Source organism: Colias croceus, chromosome 4 (assembly GCF_905220415.1).
Source record: "Colias croceus chromosome 4, ilColCroc2.1".
In the NCBI taxonomy this organism is placed as follows: Eukaryota; Metazoa; Arthropoda; class Insecta; order Lepidoptera; family Pieridae; genus Colias; species Colias croceus.
Window position 1 is genome coordinate 8,369,717 of NC_059540.1, and position 25,499 is coordinate 8,395,215.

Here is a 25,499-nt window from a genome sequence, read left to right on the forward strand (position 1 = left end):
TTACGGACAAAGCCCGACATTTTATAATGCCACGAATGACGCGGGAAACTACGCGTTTTATTAAAATGAATATGGAAATTGTAGCGTAATTAATATGTGAAATAAAATGAAATAGAACCTTTTAAAACTTCGCATTCAAATTACATCATATGTACTGTAATTAATGAATTAACATAGACACGTTTGAATTTCCCTTTTAACTCGTATCGCGTATATTCCACTTTTAATGCAATTAAAACAGTCTAGAAATAATTATTAAAAGCTGTCAGGATAATTATGATGTGAATTACTTGGGATTCAGGTTCAGTATCTAATTGACAAGTTGAAAACTGTTTCTATCTGTAATTTATTTAAATTATGTTAAAATTATAAAGATAATCACACGTAATGGCGATTGGACTCAGGCATTAGCAAGTACTCAAAGGTTTCTTGAAGCCGGATCACTAATCGTATAATTAAATAGATAAAATTGATGTATTAATAGGCAGTAATCCGATAGCCGGGCGTAATGTGTCACAAATAAATGATATCGATCTGCAACATATTTGCGTTACGTTCACTTCGGTATGCAATAACATACAACGATATGTTTACACAATTTTATGTTTGCTTCTGATTATACTAAATTTAATCAACCACTGTCATTCGGAGAGCTATTTTAAAGCTTTTATAAATCAGGTGGTTGTCTGTTAATTGTAGCATTTAATTGTAATACAGTGATGTTATTATTTATTTATTTGGAGATCTTACAGAAACAATTACAGGGGTATACATAAATTAATGACATAAACAATAATAACATTAACAATTGTTTCCTCTACGTCTCACAGTGAACATAAATAGAAAAACTAAAAGAAAAAACTCACTTGTACTTACAATTAATATCTGTTGCAACTTGCAAGGTAGCCAAATACATAAAACTAATACAAACCTTATTATACTATTAATATCTTAATTTTCAAATTGGTTTAGTTAAATAAAGAAATAGTATAAGATTTATTATAGTACACAGAAATCAGAATAAGATAAAAATGATGTCTTTCAATGTATATAAAACAAATATTAATAACTTATAGATAAACGATTAACCATATTCCATACCATAACAATTATTTTTTAATACAGGCTAGGCGGTAGAGTTGAGGCACAGAATACATAATAGTAGCTAAACGCTAGTTGAGGGCTGAAGCGACCTGACGCCTGTGGTTGTGGTTACGTGTGGATAATGTCTATCAAACAAAATAGAAACGTACTCAGCATTATTTCATAGAAAGATAACATTATAAAAAAGCGTGTGTCGTGTGTGTGCCGAGCACACGTGTCAGAAGTGAAACTTCTTTCGCAAGATTCAAAGATACGAAAATTGACGCCTTACTCCATGGCGTGACGGTATTGCCATGACGCGACTTTGAAATTTTATTCTCAACGCGCCTAAAGAAGTTTCACTTCCATATTTCCCAGGTATACAATGCTCTTTGCCACTGTATACTAACTTATTGTATATCTGTCTGGGGAGGAGCCTGCAAAACTCTAATGTTACCTGTAGAAAGGGCACAAAGGGCTGTTCTTAAGGTTATGTTCTACCTTAATTATAAACATCCTACAACTGATATATACATCAAATCAAATGTTCTTAGTGTTCGAAAATCTTATATTTACCAGTGCATCCGCAGAAAACATCGCATGATAGATCTTTCTAATACAGAGGTAAAAAGACTCAATCGGCTACCTATACCCTCAACCTCATCCAAATTCGCTCAACATCAATATGAATTCTTAGCAACAAAATTGTATAATTTGTTAAATAGTAAATACAACGTTAGGGTTATAAATCATAATAAAATTAAACGAGTTGTGAAAGATTGGCTAAAAGATATGGATTACGAAGAAACAGAAAAATTAATGATGGTAAATCACTAGGACGTATTCACCCACCCTCCCACATGTCATACGTACTAACTTACTCACATGCTCTGCACAAACACACACATGCACAAACGCATACACACACGCAAACACACACACACACACACACACTCACACACACACACACACACACACATATGCGAACAGATACAAGCACACAATATTTATAACGTGAATGACTTCTTAAAATTGAAATATTAACTTCAGTTTGTCCTTTTTTTTGTATAAACAAAGGTTATATATATATATTTGTTTTTCCTTTTATCTATTTTTACTGTTTAAACCTAAAACTGTGAGTTTGCAGAAACATATATAATATAGATATAAAGACTGGGAAGAAACTGGCCTTCGAAACACAGTTTACCACTAGTTCGAAGGTCAGGGTCTGAACATAATGCTGTACCTGTTTCTTGAAAAATAATTTTTTTTTTTTTTTTTTTTTATATTTTATTTCTTGAAATTTTTAATTGATATGATGTTAAGAGATTCAAAGTTTATTTAATGCAAGTACTTTTTTCAAAAACCCATGAAACAAGTAATAACCTTGTATATTTCCATTTCTGCAACATAACATTTATTAATCACTAGCTTCCGCCCGCGACTCCGTCCGCGGATTATGGTCTTCGCGTGGATGGTTTATTTCTCCATTTTGAGTAACTCTGACAATGATATCTTATAAATATCTATCTGACCCAAATACGGCTAGGCCTATAATAATACGCAACGTGTGTTCGCGGTTCTACAGAACAACGTCTATGGATAACTGAAAAATTAAGATTAATTTTTTTCTACGTATTTTTCCAGGATAAAAAGTATCCTATTTTACGCCCAGGATAATAAGGTATAATTATACCAAAAGTTTCATCGAAATCGAACCGGTAGTTTTCACGTGATGTCTTCACATACAGACAGATAGACAGACAGACAGACAGACAGACAAAAATTTTTTTAATCACATATTTGGGCTTGGTATCGATCCAGTAACACCCCCTGCTATTTATTTTTTCAATATTTTCAATGTACAGAATTGACCCTTCTACAGATTTATTATATGTATATGTCGTGGTCATATCGTAGATTTGATCATTTCATGATATGAGTGGCCATTTCACGAAATGGTCGCATATCGTGAAATGGCCAATTTAGTTTGGCCACATCATGATGTGGCTTGGGCAGATCAATGATAAGAAATCTTTTCACGATATGGCCAATTAACGCACGGTTTTTTCATGAAATGACCAAAATTATTTGATCATATCGTAAAATAGTTACATTAATCGTTGGTAGAGGCGCTGCAAGCTCTGTGTTTATGTGATAAGATGGCGGCCGCTGGCGAAATTAAATTATTCGCAGTTAAAAACCTCATAATTCGTTTAATAACAATATTATGAAGAAAGTCATAGCAAAGAATTTACGACGGAGAGGTACGAGTACTATGGAAAATGTGGATATCTTATATGTATTTAAGAAAAAATGCGACTTAAATAAAATAATTTAAGAAACTACTACTATATTATTATAATTGTTTGTTTTTTAAAAAGCGATCCGCTTCTTGCACTCGCCGGCCGCTGCCGCGGCACGCTCGCTTTGCTCGCTCGGCTCGTGCGTTGTTTATCAAAGTGTAACCTAACCTAACCTAATTGTTTTCTATTGCAAAAACGATTCACTTCTGGCATTCGCCGGCCGCTGCCGCGGCACTACTTAAATGACATTAAACAAGTTTTTAGAATATAGTTATTCTGAAATTTTTTAATATTTTATGGACTCTTTATATTTTATACGATCTGGCCAAATGTGGATGACCAAATCGTGAAACGTTGACGATTTAACGATCTGATCAAACTATGTTGGCCATTTCACGATATGCGACCATTTCGTGAAATGGCCACTCATATCATGAAATGATCAAATCTACGATATGACCACGACATATAGATGATATAACGTTGTCCTTGCAATGATATAACATGAAATAGCGTCAGCAATTTGCGTTTCCCATTGCATTATTAGTATAACAGTAACTGAAAGTTATGGTTTTCATAATATACAATGACTCAGTAAAATAACTATTCGAAATATAAACCGAAACCGTTTAATATTTCACTTCACCTCAGCAATAATTCATTTCTCCAAACGAAGCATTTGGTCTAGTTCGTATAATATTTGTTTCCTTTAAAAGACTGTTACAATAACTCATTAAGATTCAAATTATATTCATACTAACCAACTAAAGCTAGTTAAGTTCGCTACATTATTAGATTTAATAAACTCTTCAGAAATCTGCAAGCGTATTCAATATTCTACAATTTAGTTCTTTAATAAATTAGCTCTAATTGTTTCTACGCTCTGCAAATGAATAGGTATACCAGTAATTATTTAGTAATATGCGATAATATACGTATATTGTTCATGTTTAACGGAAAAACTTCACTTAATTCTACACACTGCACTAAATATAAATTTAATGTTCTACCCGAATAATAAAAATTTACAGTGTCAATATCAACACCAAAAAATAATCAACATAAGTATTTTATTTTATCCGTTTTATATGTTTACGTTTAAAAAGCTCTCCATTAAAGTTGTTATTTTAATTATTGGATCACATAGTAAAGGTAATCGCATCCAGTGTATAATAGCTTCACGATCAAAAACAGATTTTAGCCTATAAAATCTCAAATATCATTAAAACAAAGTGTAGTGTAAGATCCAGTTATGTATTGTATTTCAAAGTGCATGAATACTCCGGTAAGTGCATACTCTTGATAACACCGAACTTTCAACCTTCAGTTACGGCCCTGACAAAGACACTGTTAAGCCTCGTACGATAACTAACAATGCCTTGACAATGGCAGTCTATAATGATATTATATCTACGTAATCTGTAAATCGATGCGACGTTACAAAATTGTAATCCATGCTAACAATAAAACGACGTATGTAACTCTTTCTGTCACACTTTTGCCTGCGGAAGAGAGAGGACATATATATATAGATTATATTATAGCCCGATGGCACCTTTAAAAGATTGCAGATTAACCTTTTCAAATTTTGGCAACTTGCTCCTGCTATTCTCGGGCGGCAAATCCCCTTCATCCAACAAGAAAAGAATAAGCTCGTAGTGAAAAATTGTTGAATTATGAAGGTCACACAAATCGACCGCGAATCCCGAGCAAGATTTTACTAGCCCTTGGGGGATGCGACCAACCGTTTTTATAACATGGTATAATATTGCTTATACCATCATGAATAATACAGAAGACGTTACAAGAAAAACTACATACCTACATGAGCATTTGTGCTCTGATCTTTTTAAAATGTAATGATTTTTTAGAGCAGCCCAGAATAATCTTTTTAATTCTTATGGACCCTCTTGAAGGATTTAAAATTATAATGACCATTTATCATCTTTGATAATAATAATAATAAACATTCGTTAAACTAAATCTAATCTGCTTAACTAGCCCTATTCTCCAAGTAACGTAGTAAAAGGAGCTTACTTAAGGTGAAATGAGACCCAAAACAGACGTTTTGAGCTCACGAAGAATTAATTTTTTTCTTCAAAAACTACCAATTTGATTTTTTTTATTTATGGATTTATTTAATTGAAGAGTTTGTCTAGTGACGTGCGGGAACCGAAACACGATTGAAAAAATTTGCCTCGATAGAAAAACGTTGTGAAGTTTCCTAAAAATTAAACGGTCAATCAATTTCATTTGGACAATGGTAAAGTAATATCAATGAAACTTTATCCACATCCATTTCCATTCAATTCTTGAGAGACGTGCGGGATTAGATTTTACATTTAATACATCAGTAATTTAAAAAAAAAATATTTATAAATTATGAGCACAAAATTGCGCGTAGGCCGGTCGCTTCCGCCGTTCCGCCTCCTGTTAGTCGACGCTAACGCGTCTTAGAGAGCAGTCCTGTACAACTTTTTCGCGCGGTGCCGTTGTCTACTCGCATGTACGTGATTTAGTGTTAGTGATACTAAAGTTTTTCATAAACATGGTGAATTTTGGTGGCCAAAACATTGATGGTGAGAACATTAGGAAGAAAATGTTGCGAAAGCAGATAAAAAAACTACAGTTATTGAACCCAAATAGGTAAGTTTGATGTTTATCATGCTTATTTATATTTATTATGTCTTTCGGCCGCTACAAGTCTAAAGATTTCAACTTCCAATATATTGATTACTAGGTATATTTACAAGTCTAATTTGAGAAACGCATAAATCAAAATTTGAAAGTTATTTTTACTTGTAATAATTAGTAATAAATATTATTTTAATTTTTTGGAGTATTATATGTTTACTAAGTCTGAATTGAGCAACGCACAAATCAAGATTTTATAATTTTATGCACTCCGTCTTTATTTTTATTTATAACTAGAGGTCCGCCCCGGCTTCGCCCGTGGTACATATTTCGCAATAAAAGGTAGCCTATGTCCTTTCTCGGGTATCAAAATATCTCCATACCAAATTTCATGCAAATTGGTTCAGTAGTTTAGGCGTGATTGAGTAGCAGACAGACAGACAGACAGAGTTACTTTCGCATTTATAATATTAGTATGGAAGTATGGATTTTATTATTGGTATAGAATAGATAAGTAATGTTTTAGTTTTTTTTTGAGATTTCATCTTCCAATAAATATACTACTGATTTGTGTATGTATGTTTATTTCTAACAGCGAAGCGCGACCACGAAAAATCCGATGAGCAGCCTGCAAGCCAGGACGCAATAAAAGACAAACCATGATTACCAGAAACTGATGTGGATCTTCAGACAGTTTCATATAGTACTTTTTTGTGTAAGTTTATCTTATGTTATTTATTTATAAGTCATAAGATTGAAGATAGTAAAATATTTCAGACTAGTGTAAGTTATCACTGACTGGTTACCACTTACCAAAATTTGTTTTTATGCATATTATGCATAAGCATAATTACTTGTAAATTTTATATAAAAAAATATTTGAAAAATTTGTATGACGATGCCGACAGTCGACTTTTTTTACGAGCTCGGACAATAGAGCGATAAATGAACGGACACAGCTGCGAAATTTTACTAATTTTTATAAAAGCACTTGTTATACTAATTGCGGTCAACCGTAAAATTTTGCAAACAAAAGAACGATTTTCTCAGAAAGTTTGCTGTGTATGACGCCGACAATCGAGTTTATTACGGGCTAGGATAATAAAGCGACAAAGGAACGTACACAGCTGCGCAATTTTTTCTAGTTTTGTGATGAAAGTATCTTTATAATAATCGTGGTATTATAATTGGTTTATCAATGAATTTTTCTATAAATCTTTTTTTGTTATACAGAATTTTCGTTTCATTCATTCTCTCCTATTATAACTTATTGTGGTTGTTTCAGCAGCACAATGTACAAGGACAGCTCAAAATGACGAGCAAGAAACATATTTATTTTCGGAACAAGGTGAAGAAGAAAAAATGAAAGTCGTATCAAGAAGATAAACATTGGAACAATAAAATAGTACCAAAACCAGCATTCGAAAATATCTGTTATGTTATGTTATATTAAATATCAAATGTCAAAATTCTATCTTATTATCTATACTAATATTATAAATCTAAAGAGTTTGTTTGTTTGTTTGAACGCGCTAATCTCGGGAACTACTGGTCCGATTTGAAAAATTCTTTCGGTGTTAGATAGCCCATTTATCGAGGAAGGCTATAGGCTATATATCATCACGCTAAGACCAACAGGAACGGAGCAATGCGGGTGAAACCGCGGGGAACAGCTAGTATATCATATATCTGATATTAAATATATCAAAATGTCGGATATATTTATTAAAAAAAAATCAAAATTGTAAATAATATTTTTTTGTTATTGATTTTTTCAATAAATATGATATATATTATGTAAAAAAAAAACCAAACGTAAATAGCATAAGTCTATTATGTATTTTTATTATCATATTGTACGTAAAGTCCCCATGACGAAAAACTATAAAATATTTTGTTTACAAAGATGTTCAAATAACTTATATAGGTAGCGACAATTCTAACAATAACAAATCATTTCATCATAAAATAAATTAGTCGCAAGCTCACTTTTTGTAACCAGACTTGTACCAATTAAAAATCGACCTTCGTGCAAAGGAACAAAGGTCGTTTTTCTAGTCCGATGGGTCCGGCAACGAAAAGACGTTGCCGGATCGCTTTACTCGGCTTTAACCGCGCGAATATAAGAATTTAAGTAAAGTTCATTGAACCTCCGTTAGTTCCGTATGTTTCCGTCATCTATTCAGTTGTGTGGCATGGCGAGGGGATTTTCGTGAAGCGTCCCGCGCGCTCTTATGCTCCACCCAGGGGGCGTAGCCCAAAAGGTGCACAAACACGATTGTATTTCGTCTTAAAGTTGAGTAATCTAGCTCGTAGTTTAATTGATTTCTCTTTTATTAGCAAGTTTAAATGACATACAGCGATAAATCGTCAAGTTTGAAATCGCAACTGAGTCTATCCAGCGCACTGCCTACCTTCGAAATTGCTTTTCACATTTACGTAACAGTATTGAAGCCGTACTGTTATTCTCTTTTAGCAATTTCCAAGACATGTTGAGCGACACAATTGGTACAATGTAAGGAATTGCATACGTTGAAATATGCTATTTATTGGAAGTTTAAATGGAAAAGTAGCACGAGATTTTACTAGGTGCAATCCTGCATAATCTATGTTTGGTTTAAAAATTTTATATTAATTCACTTTTCCCATCATCACACTATCCCTCCAGATCTCAGTTCGTCACTTAACCACATGTTTATCTTCTAACAATATATATATCACACACTCTTTGGATAAAAATTATCTGCAACACGATCAACCTCCTTGACCTGTGTCATCCACTTAATGGGGAACTTTATATTATCCACTTAAGATTGTCGTAAAGCTGATTCTTGTACAAAGACAATAAAAAAGAAAACTAAAAACATCTCTGTATAATAGTGTCGTTAATTCAATCTATGCTAATATTATAAAGCTGAAGAGTTTATGTTTGTTTGATTGTTTGTTTGTTTGAACGCGCTCATCTCAGGAACTACTAGTCCGATTTGAAAATTTTTTTCGGTGTTAGATAGCCCATTTATTATATATCATCACACTAAGACCAACAGAAGCGGAGCAATGCGGGTGAAACCGGGAGGCTCAGCTAGTGCAGTATAAACTTTCCTATCTATGAACTACAGACGAGGTAGCATACATCAAAGCAACCTTTACACTTTACAGCTAGACTATCTATCTGTAATTCCCAGCAAACCTTTTAAAGATCCATATCGTACCGCAATCACTAACGAATCACACTTTCATTTATCTAAGAATCAACGTAATCCCGTTGAGCCTGCAACCCGTCCCGCTGACCTACAAACGAACCCTCGATAATATTTATAGTGAGGGTTTGTGCACTTCGTTACACTGCACACGCATTTGCGACCTTAATTAATTTCAAGCTGACACGTACTGTGGATCGGAGCTGTAATTATTTTTCGCAGATACACTTTCATGTGATGGATAACGATTTACTTTATTAAATAGGAATAGAACATTTTATTATATTGCTTTGTATAGCAAGATTGATATGAACGGTGTCATTAAAAAAAGACCTCATACAAATTTGCGTAGGGTTAAATTGAATCGTAAGTTATACACATTACATAAAGCATTTTATAAACATAATACATCGATCCAAACGTCTGAAATAGAATAAATGTCCTTGGAAGCAAGTGAAGCCAAGTTGTAAACAATAATACACAATTGAGTCGTGAATAAATGGCGAAATAGACTGGAACAATGCAAACATAAAAGTTGTTCGTTCAGGCTACATAATAGAATAATCCTAACCGCCAAGTTTAAATTACAGCCGCTCGGCGCTCGTGCTAAGATAACAGAATAGTGTATACAACGAAAATAATATTGTTATGTGTTTACTACATGAGTTAACACTAATGTTTCATTTGATACCAGTTTAACATAGAAAAAGCTGTAATTAAAATATACTTAAGCATTTCCATTTCTGAATATGTGCTCCCCATTATTAAGCTCGTAATGTTGGTTGCTTTTGATTCTATACAACAAGTATCTAATGAGTTGTTAGGGACGAAGTGCGTGTAATTTGCTCCAAATTGTGTACGACACGCAAAGGTTTTACGATCTGCCCACCCTATATCCGCATTCTGTTTCTTGTTAACTTCAATCGCCGACGTGTTTATTTTAGTACCCACAAACAGTAGTTGAATGAACAAATGGAAGATAACATTTGTTAGAAAATAACTTAAAGATAATACATTAAAAAGACCTCATAGATGCTGCTTTTTTATAGTATTTTTTTTTCAGGTAACTAATTAAGAAATAGCGAAATAAAAAGACATATTGAAGGAAATTAATTTCACGCTGAATTCACCGAAATTAAGTTGCAGTAAAGCTCATATTGCGATAAACTGAAAATTCGACAAAATTCACATAATATCTGAACTTATAATAAAATGAATCGTCGAACAAAAATATTACTGGACTCTAAATAATTGTATTTTGGTAACTAATCAATTAAGATATCATCAACTATATTAAGCTCAAAACTTGTACAATTTAATGTAATGGATCGAACCATTATTTGTAGGTTTTCTATTGTATACAGTACCATTAACCTAATTAGCGATTACCTGAATTGGGATACATGATACCAACTCGGCAACTAAATTATAATTAGTTAAGTGTGATATTATTAGATATTTGGTAAAATATTATTTACATCTCACTCGAACTTCTTCAAAAATCGTTGTAACAAGGTCACACATCACAGAACAACTAGCTTTTTTATGCGTTTAATCTTTTTATTATCGCGAGAAAATTGTTGAAACTTTTAATAAATTCAGTATTTTCTGATTTTTTCCTTTGTACACTCGATGCACTCGATACTCGTACACTCTATTACCTAGTTGATTACAAAATTTGAACTTTCTAGGTCATCTGGAAGTGGGTTAGGTTTTGTATATATCTATAAGTCAGTCAGTCTTAAAAATTGCGATTTTTGGATATATCTACGCAACTGTTTAATCTGTATTTATGAAATTTTAAGGTTCTTGTTTATCTTGAGGTCCTCTTGATATGTACCAAATTTGGTTTATTTAACTTAAATAGTTTTTGAGTTATAAGGGGGTGAAAAGTGGCTCGAAATGGTTCGTGTAAATATACACACGGCTGCTGCTCGCCAGTTCTCTTCGCTTGAACTCGGCTTGACACGCTGCCGCGTGTCTACATCTTTAAGTCACAACAAAACCTGTATTTCTTGCCTATATCTTCTAAATTCTCTCAAACATTGCTAATGCCATCATCTTCGCATATTATGAATGACTTAGAAAACATTGTCTCAACTAAATCAAATCTACGCGACTCAAAAAGACGCTACAGCAAAAGGGTTATTTTCACAAACAAAACCACAGCGCGGTATTCGTGGCAAACGGTACTTGTAACAATCGCAGACATCTTTACAATCATGTAAACTGCAAGTACATTTGAGATGTCGTATGAAAGCCATTTAGATGGAACATTGTACAACTATTCATAGATATGAAACAACGCGTCTTTTAAAGTAAGTTTCTCTTTGATGACGATTTGCGACATTCTTACAGAAATTGGCGGATATATTGCAACAAGTTTTACAATAACAAATCGAATATTTATATTGTTATCAAATAAATAAAATTTAAATTGTCTTCACTGGTATAAATACTACTTAATACCAATAACCTGTAAAAGCAGGATTTAAATTACATCTGAACAAAGTACCTGATAGACAGAAATTGTCACTTTACGTGTTTGTTCCACCCTACTATCATTCTAACAATTTAAATAAAGCAATCTATAATACCAAAACGTGCGACATTACAAGCAATTGCTGAACACAAATCCATCAAACTTTACTCACGCGATAGCATCGATCATGTCGAGTCCCATTTCAACGGTGCACCGCGCGTGGTCGGAGCGCGGCTCGGGCAGCCCGGACACGCAGTAGTAGCAGTCGCCCAGGATCTTGATCCGGAGGCAGTGGTTATCCTGGATAGCCCCTTCAGTTTATTATAAAAGGCAAGCCATAATAATTTGCTTTGCTTATGAGAAATTAGAGACATTTTATCTTTTAGAACTTTGTGTCTTATAATCTATAATTTCATCAAGAACAATAATGTTTAACAATTTAAGACGAGGATCAATAAAATCACGGATATAAATGGGTGCGCTGAGAAGTTGAAAGTCAAATGCGACATTAAACTTCCAAGACCCTGCGTCAATTAATTTCATTCGAAATAACAACAACTATTAAAAAAGGGTGTCGGACATTTAAAATATACGATTAAGATGTTAAAATTACACAACAAGCGCAAGTTACAAAAAAAAAATTAAATCATCAATGCATAATAATTTGCCGTGTAAAATATAAAATTCTATACCTATCTGTAAAATGCAGTGCTGAATATTCTGTCTTTCCATGTATTTTCGTAAAATTGTACGTATCGCTAAATTGGAGCGCAATCCAATTCAACTACGTATCCTAGATTTGGTCCGCAAACCAATCGCGTATAAAAAGTTAGTAGAAATCATACCACCGCACTGATACGATACTTTTCGTTATTTTGAGTTACTTGCCTATTTGTTACAGTGAATATAAAATTAAACAGAAAATAATCAGGCCATATTAATGATTCCTACGAGATGACGATACAAGTTAATTCGATAGTTATAGAACAGACAGAGTTCAGAAAGATGTGAGAGTAAACTTTAATTCAACAGCTTCCGTTCGATTGACTGACAAAAAGCAAAACAAATAATTGATACATACCAATACTGTAAAGACTGACTCGTGGGGAAATCTTCGAAAGATACCCACGGCCCCCGGGGAAGGAGCCGTGGGTTATGTCGGATTCTTACCGACTAAAACCCCACTGTGTTCCGTCAAGCCGCGCAGTTAACCGGGGCCGCGGGTACTCCTTTGAAATCGTCCACGACCACGGCAGCGGACGCCCGGTAGCGGGCCCACCTCCGTTAGTACTCTACTCTACGACTGCGCGCGTACGCGCCTCCTCATTCCTCTGCGAGGTGGCATGAGCGGAACACGTCTCTTGCCGCCTCATCGCCCCGGACGATGGAGCACTCCCCGCCCCATCGTCCAGAGCCCATCGTTAGGGAGGCAGGTCACGATCGCTAGCGATCGCGACACGGCGTCGTCGCCTTGAAGGTCGCAGGCGCCGCCTCGGGTCCGCGAGAGGGTTCCTCTCACGAGCCCGCTCCGCCTCCTCCTTTCGTGCCATCACCTCCTCGCAGAAGGCGACCACCGCACCCCAGGACCTGTTGTCCCTGACCATGACGCGAACCACGGACGGTAGCGAGAGATCCGGCCCCACAGCAGCGACCAAACGCTGTCTATCCACGGACCACGCAGGACACACACTCAGCGTGTGGTCCGCAGTGTCCTCCTCGCTCGTACACCAATGGCAGGCCATGGTTGGCTCCCGAATCGCGACTCGACACAGGTATCGCCCGAAACATCCGTGTCCAGACAGCACCTGTGTCAAGCGGAACGTGAGAGCCCCATGCCGTCTGTTGCACCACTCTGAAAGGACCGGCTGGATGGCTTCCACCGTCCTTACGCCCACGGTAGGGTTCTCGAGCCGCCGCGCCCACTCCTCCATTAGACGCTCGCGAGCCGTGGCCCTCCAGCGCGACACCTCATCGGAATTTGGTTCCATCCCCAAAGACCTGGACCCGGAAATTCGGCAGTACACCTCTGCAAGTACCGCAGCGTCGAGTTCCCATGGGGGGGTTCCGGCTAGTGCGCAGGCTGCCTCAAAAGAGACAGTCCGATATGCCCTCGATATTCTTAATGCCATGACCCGCTGCGGACGACGCAGAAGGGGTCTGGTCCGGGCATTAAGAGAGTCAGCCCAGATGGGCGCACCGTAAAGGGCCATTGAACGGATGGCACCGGTATAAAGCCGACGACAGCCATCCCCAGGCCCCCTAAGATTGGGGAGCAAGCTTCCAAGTGCCCCGGCCGCCCCGACGAGACGGGGGGCGAGGCGACGGAAGTGCTCCACAAACGTCCAACGACCGTCTAAGACAATTCCTAAATAGCGCATTGTCTGACTGATCTCTATGGACACGCCGCCCACCTGTACACAGGAACCAGGCCCTGGTGCCCTACGGGGGCCATGGAAGCACAGCGCTTCTGACTTCTCCAAGGCCACCTTCAGACCTAGCCGGCGGATACGACTCACCACTAGATCAACGCCAGCTGTTGCCAATGAGGCTGCCTCATTGAGACAATTTCCGCGCGCCGTCACCAACGTGTCGTCGGCGTAGCATACAACTCCAATTCCTGGGAGATTCTCACCACGCAGAACCCAGTCGTAGCCGATGTTCCACAGGAGCGGTCCTAGCACCGAACCCTGTGGGACACCGCACGACATAGGCCTCTGTCTCCACCCATCCCGAGAAAGGTACGATATAGCCCTTTCTGATAGGTATGATTGTATCATCCGTATCATATATATGGGCACGCGGTGGTAGTGGAGCGCCTCCATAATGCACGTCCAGGGCAAAGTATTAAAAGCATTGGCGATATCCAACGATACCGCCAAGAGTACTCCGCCTCTGGAGACCACATCCACTGCAACAGTCTTTAAAGATAAGATTGCGTCCAGGGTAGATCGCCTCCGCCGAAAACCATACTGGCAATTGCTGAGATTTGGCCCGACTCTTTCAAGATGTTCGACGAGGCGAGCCGCCAAAATACGCTCAAGGAGCTTGCCCACCTCGTCTAGTAAAACAACCGGCCTATAAGCCGACGGCAAATCCCTGGGGCGGCCCGCCTTTTTGAGCAATACCAAGTTACCAGACTTCCATCTTACAGGAAACTGGCCTTGCTCCACGCACGCTGAAAATAAGCGCTCAACCCTGGGTCCAAGAATCGGTAGCGCAAGTGCCCAAGCTCGACTAGGTATACCGTCGGGACCAGGCGAAACCTTCTTTCTCTTAAGCCTGTCTGTAGCCGATTCCAGCTCTTCTTTCGTGACCGAAGGAACAACGGCATCATTCGATTCTTCCTGTGTTGCAATATTCCTTGACGACATGGACGGAGGAGGATGTCTCTCCCGATCAGGAAATAATGCCGCCACTACTCGCTCGAGAAATCGGGGTTCAAGTGTTTGGGTCAGGGGCGGGCCACATGGGCGGAGCTTTTGCCTCACCCATTGATACGGCCGGCCCCAGGCATCCCGATCCAGGCCACTAATCATCTCGTCCCAAGCTTCACCCTTCGAGCGGGTAATGGCTTCCTGAAGGGCAACAACGCAGGTCCTGTAGGACGTATACAATGCTGCTTCCTCCGCCTCGGTATGTCTCCTCCTTCGGCACCTGGTGTACGCCCGCCTCGCCGCCACGCAGGAAGAGCGCAGCTGGGAAATTTCGGCGGACCACCAGTAAACTTGCCGCCTGGGTGGTGTCACTCCAACGCGAGGCATAGCCGCGTCGCAAACTTGCGTCATGGCATCAGCAAGCCACGCCGCCTCCTCTTCAACAGCCACCGTTCCCTCCGGTACTGGAAGCCAGGACTGTACGATAGCGGCTTCAACCAGCAGCTCCCTATCCAGACGCCTCAACGCCCAGCGGGGTCGTCGTCCCTCACTTGGAATCGCTCGGCCGGGAATCTCCTGGTGTGAGGCGAGGCCGAAACGGATGTATTTATGGTCCGACAACGTTTCGACGTCCCCCAGAACTCTCCAGTCCCGCACACGGCGGGCAAGAGACGGACTCGCAAACGTCAGATCGACGATGGAGCCCCCCCTCCGCCGCACGCACGTGAGCACAGACCCTTGATTAAGGAGGGACAATCCGAAAGAGGCCGCCCAATCCTCAAGCACCACACCGCGCGCATCGCTCGCTGGAGATCCCCATGCTACAGATTTGGCATTAAAATCTCCGGCCAAGAGCACCGGTTGGGGATGTGCGAGATCAAGCACCTGTTTCACCTCGTCCAGGAACAGCTCAAACTCAGAGAGGCGGCGGTTGGGTGAAAAATACACGCCCACTACAGTGCCAGCACCAAACGAAGCCGCCACACAGCCTCTACGCCTCACCACCCTCTCGAGCTCAACTCCACCCCGTGCCATCAGCATGACTGTGCCATCTAGATCTCCTGCACAATTGGTCCGTGAGGGCACAGTATACGGCTCTGAAATCACCGCCATATCAATAGCCCACTCTGCCATGCTCTGGTACAGGAGATCCTGCGCACGGGCACAGTGATTGAGGTTCGCCTGGATCATTTGCAGTGAAGCCATTATTGTGTCTCCATAGCCGCTGCCTCAATAGTCGGCGCCTCAGTGGGTGCCGGAGCAGCGAGTGAGGGGGCCTTTGAGCCATCACGCGTCTGCTTTCCTTTCTTTGCCTTAGTTTTACAGGCTTGGCTCCCAAGCCGGTGATCCGCCGGACGGTTTGCCTCCGCACAGAGGACACAACGTGCGGCAGTGGCAGTGCACTGACCAGCTTTGTGTCCGACATCCCCACAACGATAGCAGATATTGCTACGGTCCACTGTAGAAGAGCATAGGGCCTGGACATGCCCCACCTCTAGACATTTGAAACAGCGCAGGGGCTTCGGGTCATTCAAACGCACCATAGCCGAGGTCCATCCAACTTGAATGCGGCCTGCTTTTGAAATCTTTTTTGCAGCTGCCACCGGACAGCTGATCCAGGCCGTGACTATGCCCCTAGGGCCAGCCCGCAAGCCCGTGCATTTAACTTGCTCTGCGGGGCATTCCCCAACACGACACACGGCAGCTGCAACCTCCTCCGCTGAGGTTGAGTCGTCCAACCCAGTGATACGCAGTTCTTCGCACTTCACTGGCCTGGACACCTTAACCACTTCGCTGTCTAAGACCTCCCTCAGTTTAACCGCCAGTACATCGGCTTGCTCCGAGCTAGCGGTGCCGGGAACCTCTAATATGCGAGCACCAGTGGCGGACCGCTTAAAGCGAACCGCACTTATGCCGATTTCCGCTAGATCAATTTTGGCTTTGGCCTCCTTCAGCACCGAGGCAAAGCTAATTCCACGGTCCTCAGCACCCGGCTGGATTGCTATCACCACCGCAGACGAAGAGGGAACCCGGAGCTTTCTAACCTTCCGGGTCGGCGGTACACTTCGCTTCTTTTTTTTCCTGTTGCGCTTCCCTACAACGGTCCAGCCCTCGTCAGATCGTTGCTGTAAGGTGATAGCACCGGGAGGCGCATTGGCACTTGCTTCTTTATCCTTCTCTTTCTGGTTACTGTTTTTCTTTCCCCCGCCCTTTTTCTTTGACCCACCCTGCGAGGGTATTGCACCCGTGGTTGCATGACTTTCGGCTGCTCTGGGCACAGGCTCGGTCCTTGCAAGAGCTGCTCTGCTTCTCGATGCGGGTATTCTGGCCGCAGGAAGTGGAGGGAAGCTCTCGGGTGGTGCAGGGTCTTTTTCCCGCTCTAATGCTCTACGGTCGGAGCGGTCCGCTGCTAGCGGAGGTCGGAGACGCTTTTCCGGGAGCAGCCGGTCGCTGATACTATCCAGCCTGGCGCTCACCATTTCACCGACCTGATGCATTATTTCCTTTATCAGGTCGGCGTTTCCTCCACTGGGACCTGCAGTTTGGGCCGCTTTCAGCTCAGCTACTTCCTTGCGCAGGCCATCCAGCTCTGCCTGCAATCGGTCGTTCGCAGCTTGAAGGCGGCGGGTTTCTTCCGACGTTGTACGCTCCTGCAAAAGTCCCGCCGCCTCGCGGATCACATCGGAGGCCTCCTTAAGGTCCCGCACGAAGCCACCTTTCAAATTGCGGGATTTCGTCCGGACCTCGTTTATTGAGGCTAGCCCTGCTTCAATGCGACGGCCTAGAGCAGCTGCCGTCTCCGTACCATTTAGCGGAGCGAGAACACTAGGAGCTGATGGTGGAGGGAGGGGAGTAGAGGTCCGCGCCTCATCCGACCGGGGAGGCACACTTGACGGCTCCAAATCACTCCTGTCGCTCCTGTCGCTTCCTAACTCCCTCTGCTGGGCCCGCAAATATGCCTGCCTCGTAACACTCGCCTGTGTTGAGGTGGCTGGGCGCCCTTTACCCCTTTTAGAGCGGTTCGCTCTACGCACTCCCTCCTCGTCCGTAGAAAAGGCCGAGCAGCTAGCGTCAGGAGACCGCCTTCGCTTCGCCCAAAGTCGGTCTTCCTCGTACGAAACTGAGCGCAGCGTAGCCACACTGTTCGCTGAGCCTGCGCTTGCCATCCCTATATCCGAAATGGTCGAACCGTTCAGCCCAGCTCGACCGGGAGCACCTCTGTCTGAGGAGGAACCCCCTCTGACAGGCACTCTGCTGCCTCTTCTATTATTCCTTTTAGCACGTGCCCTAGCGGCACGCGTCTCTGAACCCCTTGGTTCATTCCCATCATTATAAATAAAATCATTATCCGTTATAGCGCCAAAGTCGTCGGGATCAGTCCGGTTTTTTAGGGTAGGTTCTGTGATTTTGTTCCCACGAGTATGGGGGAAAAGACGGTCCACCCGGGCGGTGCCCCCTGCACCCGGGTAACCCTAATACACCACGGAGGTCGGGCGGTATCCGTGGGAGGCCGCAACTAGGACTCGACGTTCTCCCCGAGCCAACTGTCCAAATGGACCGGAAACCCGCGCCGCTGGGCCGCAACGCGGATTTCGAGGGTTTTTTATTGAGGTATCCTTCCTCTTGGGCCGGCCGATTAAGGCAAGCCCCCTGGCCCGTCGTAGCTGCTAGACATGACAACAACACTACAACGGGTAACAGTTTGCCCAACGGAAGGCCAAAAGCCCCGAACCCAATGACAGATATCCTGCCCTTGGGCCCGCCGCGCCTACAGAAGGACCCATTCTGATCCTCCCGCCCCTCCTCACTGGTTTTGGCCCACGCCGGCTGACAGCCGGTACCCCCCATATCTGGGGGGCCTTCCCCTATCCGCCACCTGGGGACGCGCCCGATGGGAGACCAGAAACTCCACACGGGAAAGACTGACTCTAAATCAACCTAACAACTGATCAAAATTAATCTAAAGCACAAATCACGTTCTAAATCAATCGTATACTCGTATTTCTTAAAGATTTTCACATTTAGAGCTAAATAGAAAATACATACATTAGCCAATTGATCAAATCTGCCAAACAGCTCGTTGAGCAACCGGACCAACTCCTGCGCACTGCACTGCGACGCGAGGACCGTGAAGCCCACGATGTCCGCGAACAGAATGCTGAAACGAATACTTTTGTCAATCTTTCTCTAGATACCTTATTATTCTATTTGGAAATACTTTCTTAGTGGAAGGCTCATATAGTTTGTAGTTCACCTGATGGCACTCTAGTTGAAGGAAAGTTTGCGCAGACAAAGATTAAACTAAAAGTACCTTAACTCTAAGAGGTCAGGTAAATAGGGGACTGAACCAACTTTTGGAACTAAGAGAGTTTAGAAATAACTAATATATACTTTTTCCCAGTAACACATTATGCTACATCTACAGAAGCATTTTCTCTTATTTCTTTGTTATTTTAAACTTTAACCATAACTATTTAATGTTCCTTTAAAATATGTTTTGCACAATTACTCTGTTTACCCTAAATCCCAAATTAATCATCCTAAACCAAAGGATAATGATCCTGTTTCCATTGTTTCTAGTCCTCACCTGGAACACACCAGAAACCCCGCCATTAGCGGTAACGAGGACATAATTAAGAGATTATGCAATACCTATTACGTTTAAGTACACACAGCGTTTTAATAAGGGTAACAAATCAAATTATACGAGCGGTGTCACGTATTCCATTGTAATACGAATTTACTCATAAATGTATCAATTTCTTGATAAAAGTGCTTTTCTGGGATTCTATCAATTTCTGGTTAATTTTAATACATTTATATTTATTTCTATTGTATAATTTTTTTTTTAGATACTTCGTAATATTCAGAATTCAAAGCTTTATTAACATTCTAATAAAATAATGTACATAACATCAAAAAAGACACGTATTTCTAAGGCTGTTCCATTGTTTAACTTTCTTTAGGAGAAAGAAACTTTAGAAGTCCTTCTTTATTTGAAATGCAATTGTTATGTTGGTTGTAGGCCTATAACGAGCCGATAGGTATAGGTAATTAGGTAAATGTCTGTAATAGAACGTTGATTCAATCGTTGTATGCAGTTCTTACTATAGTTCTAAATATTTCTAGAAAATTACAAAAGACCTCTCCATTAAAACGGGTTACCATACCTATGCATCGAGGTACACGCACGGGAAAATCTGCCCAATAAATTTTACTGCCTCAATAAAAGTACGCCATGACATTGTTCAATGTTAATCGCCCTCGTAAATAGATGTAACCGTTGTTGAAGCCTCTAGCTAGTGACGCCAAAGGTCAGTGCATTATGTTATCAATGTCATGGATGAAATACAACCTCACTTTGTTTCAGGCTGTTTGATCGGGCGAATACGGGTTAACTGATAAATGTCAAAGTTATAATGCCACTTGCGTAAAAGCTTAGTAAATACGCCATACGGGTATCTGAAAAATAATGAATCGAGTTGGCCCTATAACCTTCTTTAGGTTATATCTGGACATATAACGCATGTTTATTATTGTGTACAATCAAAACAAACAGGAGTTTGTAGCGAGATCTAAATCAGTTTATTAATAAAACTCATATTTCATATATACCATATATCTCATAAAGGTTAACATTGCAATTTATTAAATTATGTTAGCATAAATCTTTAATGTGTCTTCCTGATTATATATTCCATCTTCTATTAAGAAGTATAATTATAGTTTTAATATTTTGTACGTCATTTTATACTTAATAGCTTCATTTAAAGATAATAACAATTATTATCTCAATTTCGGCATCATCTCAAAGCAAACAATAACCAAACATGACACACGATCTAACTTCTTTGTTCATATACCCTCATAAAACAATTACATAAGTGTCAGAACTAATTCCGAAGATAATACCGTTTTGTGTCAGTCCCAATCAGGCTCGACCGTGGAACACCCGCGTCGAGCTGTGAAATGATAACAGGATTTGCGCGACTCCGGAAAATAACCCTTTCACCACGAAATAATAATTACCATTTCATATATTGAGCATTTACAGAATTGTACACTTGAACAATACTGCTTTTATAATAAATAGATTTCATTGAATTCACCCGTTTGTAGGACCTCTTTTCAGAGGACTTTTATACTGAATATGATTATTATTTATCATACTTATCTTGTAGGTAGGTAATTTACTAGTAATGACCATTGACCAAATTTTGATAAGGATTTCTGTTATGGACTTATTGTTCCCTTTACAAGACAACGAAACCCATTATAAAGACATGAACAATGAATACATCTTACTCGATGTTCCTCCTTCAACAACTAAAGGCAAATAAATCTATTTCGATAACAAAAACTCCCATTATTTTTAGAGTCTTACCCTTGGCGTATAATAAACCAACAAAACAATTAATTGTATGGTAAAAACAGACTTTAATTATTGACCTTTGATATATAAACATTTTAGCGTATTTTGTTTGTGAACATTGACGTGTTTTTACAATCAAATTGGACGTGCTAAGTCAAGGCCGAGAGCGGATACGTCAACAAACAAAGGAGACGTATGAATAAATTTTACTGTTGTTTTCGGCTCACTATTATCAATTACATATTTTAAGTTACGTATACTATAATCTATTAAGTATATTCTAAGATAATCCTTCTCTGTTTTTTTTAGTGTAATAAACTTATTCTATTCCAATAATTTTCAGTATTTTAAGTACATATTATCTATCTTTGAATTGTACTTATCTCCGAATATAAAGTACACATTATAAAATAGAAGATATTTAGGACGAGTTGCTCATCTTAGATCCCTTTACGACGCCCGTAAACTGCTCACACAGAACATGTTATTGGCAACGCGAGTTCCAATATTAATTTCAAGCCTTCCTTAGTGAGCTCAAAGCATGAAGAGAATCCTTTGAAGGAAGTATCCTTATTGCAGCTTTAAGATTGTTCCCTACTAGTTTTCAAGATCGTTCTGAGAAACCGCATTAATTACAATGCTGTTGCCGTAAAGCGGATGATGTAACTAAATCTTGAGTCTAATGAGGGCCGAAATGATCCGTATATACCAACTACTATCGAATAAGAACAATAAATAAAATCAATAGTAAAATCACACATTGATGAATACATTTGTGATACATATATTTATTTGGGCGAGACCTTGTGACCTTTAGGTCTACTTTTTATATTTTTAATTATTTCCCTTGTGTGTACGAATGAAAGACAATGTAGGTAATTTCTCCGTGTATTGTATTTCTGACACCGCTTACGCATGAATCTAATTGCTTTTCTATTTGATTATAAATTTAGAAATAAACTAGGTATTTTAAATTGGCATTTTCAATCCCCTGCAAAAGATTCAAAACACATCCAAATACTAAGCAATTTTATACCCAGCGGTACGGGTTGCAAATGCAAAATCTACCCAGTCATAATTACGGGGAGGCAGACAGACAATCCCATCAGCCAAATATCCGTTTAGCCTAAAAGGATCAAGCGCGGTAATCACGGTAATAGACTTCCTGCGGCGTGACGTCACACCATCGCCTGAACATCACAATACAAACGTGCTTGGAATGTTGGCTAGCGACTTTATAGCGACCATTTACATTTTTACATCTCATTTGTTCTTATCAAAACGAAAGCACTCTTTGATGTTTCGTGAATAGTATATCGTGTATCTTGATTGCGCATTTCTTTGTTAGATTTCGGCCATTGCTAGAAAGTTTCCTTTGTTATATCAGTTGTGATAAGTTCCTAGACGAAAAAATATATTGAACAACTCAGCATTCTGTTGTAACTTTTTCTTATTACAGTTACCAAATAATTCTTCTTTGGCAAAAAACTAGAACCAAAACTTAACATATAAAAAATTGCACCTACAAATAAGTCTTTCGAATAACATGATATTTGGAATACACATAATAAACGAAATATAAAATTAAAGGTACATACTTTTAAAACTATTCACATAAATATAGTTCTGTTTAAATTTCCAGTTGATGCTGCTACGCATAACAATTATATGTTAATTTTACGACCTATAATGTAGATGCGCGAATACTGTACAAAATCAAATGCACTATCCGACTAACTATAATCAATATAAATATAAATCTGTGAAAGGACAAATATTTACGCTAGGTAATAGTTAATTTGCACTTGACCATTCAATTAGAATCCCATCAGCCCGTAACTATTTATCTAGCGAAACTCGACTGATAAGCTTAATTGAAATTTAAACTAAATATATTTCCAATAGAAGCTGAACTTACATCAGATAGATTAAGTTACACGCACGTTACCGCTAATAAATGATTCCTTTGATATCTTAAGCTTGTAATGATAGAGCCGTCGTATTAATTCTAAGTACACTTGATACGCCTTTATAATAAATTCATTATTCATTACACGAGTAATTTTCATAGATAGGTATTTCTCATTTGCATATTACGAGTTCATTACTTACAACCGTATTAGTACAATTACCTTTGGTATGTGTTTTAATATTGTTTTTGTCATGTCTGAACTTCATGAAACGTTTTGAAAGTAATTTGCTATATTTTTTATATAAAATAAAACTTTTTTATCTGTCTGCGTATCTTTTTTTTATCTGTAGACTTAAATAATAATCTTCTTTTAATAGTTTCAATATATAAAACCTAAGCGTGTTTTTTCTCAGATGGTGAGGAAGGAAGCTTGACGACGGAGGAAGGGTATTGCACTCACATCTCTCGTCCTTTATGAAATTTTAATGCATTTATTCTTATATCGTATGAAATATCATTTTAATGGGTTCTACATAAAATAACATACGTGATGGAATATATGTGCAAATAAATTTTATCCCTCAATTAAAAGTGGAATGGAAAGATAACAAGAATTTACGCCTGCAGAACAGATAAAAAAATTAGTTAATCTTCTTTTTTGGAGCTAAATGCCTCCTCACGCTTGTTCTCAATATCGCTTCATCCGTTCCAGAAATAATGCCGAAAAATAGAAAGATAGATCTCCAGAAAAAATGTTTTAATAAGTACAGTATACAAAACTGAAATAACCACTCGAGTAAACATTAATATTAATTATTATTAATCATACTTTGTATCAGCAGACATACCTCGATTTAATTTATATGCATAGTTGTATTCATAATAAATAATAATGTAGATACTCATAATGATAAGGTGTAAATCATTATCTCTGTACAAAGTGATTGTAATATTAACAATTACCTCCAACCGTTCATTTGTTTGACCGATACTGGTTTGTGTTAGCCGTGTTAATAGAGGTGTGGCTACAAATGTTTATTGCTAATGTATTTAAATAATACAAGGACTGTTTAAATGACATCATCGAGGAATACTAGATACACAATCGAATTAAAATATTAAAGTAAACCCTGGGATATGGCCTCACTAAAAACGTGACTGTAAAAGATATTATAAGGAAAACATGCATCACATTAAACGAAACAACTTTTTGAAATTATTCGTAGAAATTGTTTTCATAGAATATCCGACAACTGAAATCGGAGAATAAAAACATCTTCCTTGACAATTTGTTATTCAATCCCATTTCCCTAATCCATTGAGGAAGGGTTACGCAACCGCAAATGTTCGCGGTCAACCATGAGCTAATCTTATCCCTTAATATAATCCTTATAAGTCTTACAACCTTTCTATCCGTGCAAACAATACATTAAATATACTTTCATAGCACAAAATGTAATGCACGTATACTTAGGTTATATGTAGCAGATACTGCCGTAATGATGTACACACACGCCACTAAATCAATACAAGATTTTTCATAGCAATATGAACTCAATCAACTGACGATGGAATTTAGGTACATACTTAACGGAATTAACAACTCGATGTGACGAGACCGTCCTTAATTGGTAAGTATATCTTCCACATTATTTGCAACTTGAAGGGTATCTTTGGAAACACTATTTCTCACTATTCTTTATTAGCGTCGGCATTCAAACCAAACCAGATTGAAAGATCTCAACTCATCTAGCATAAAAGCTTCATATTCATATGCGTAAACATTAAAATTGACTAAAACAAGGTTGGTCCGAAGCCAATGAAATGTCAACTACTCCAAATTCTATTCTGGATATCAAGGAAATGTGGGCATTTTGCTATTTGACGAACTTCCAAATTTTTTGTGTACTTTAATAATCGGTACTTCATCATACAAATAGATCATTATTTAAACTGACTAGAATAAATAGCCGTGTTTAGGACAGCGTATTAATGTTCCAAACATAAACAGAAGGCATAATAAGATTGGATCTTGCATTATATAATGAATCTATTCCAGCTTGTGTACAATCTCATTAGATATAAAGTATGGCACTCGACACGACGCTCCGTCACTCAGTGGGTGTTGACATAAT

The 25,499-nt window shown here is 39.1% G+C and overlaps 1 protein-coding gene and 1 long non-coding RNA gene across 5 annotated transcripts in view; one reads left to right on the forward strand and one right to left on the reverse strand.

Annotated features, from left to right (window-relative positions):
- Positions 1–25,499, reverse strand: part of LOC123690912 (Ca(2+)/calmodulin-responsive adenylate cyclase-like) — an 88,181-nt gene that overhangs the window by 21,381 nt on the left and 41,301 nt on the right. For all 4 annotated transcript variants that reach the window (XM_045635048.1, XM_045635047.1, XM_045635046.1 and 1 more), the window contains exons 6-7: positions 19,127–19,238; positions 11,878–12,005 (exon numbers count right to left, since the gene is read on the reverse strand). In XM_045635048.1, coding sequence (XP_045491004.1) covers positions 11,878–12,005; positions 19,127–19,238 — 240 coding nt within the window. The remainder of the gene's footprint in view (positions 1–11,877; positions 12,006–19,126; positions 19,239–25,499) is intronic.
- Positions 5,903–7,464, forward strand: LOC123690923. Its single transcript, XR_006751347.1, has 3 exons — positions 5,903–6,035; positions 6,619–6,738; positions 7,312–7,464. It is a non-coding gene; the product is annotated as an uncharacterized LOC123690923 (long non-coding RNA).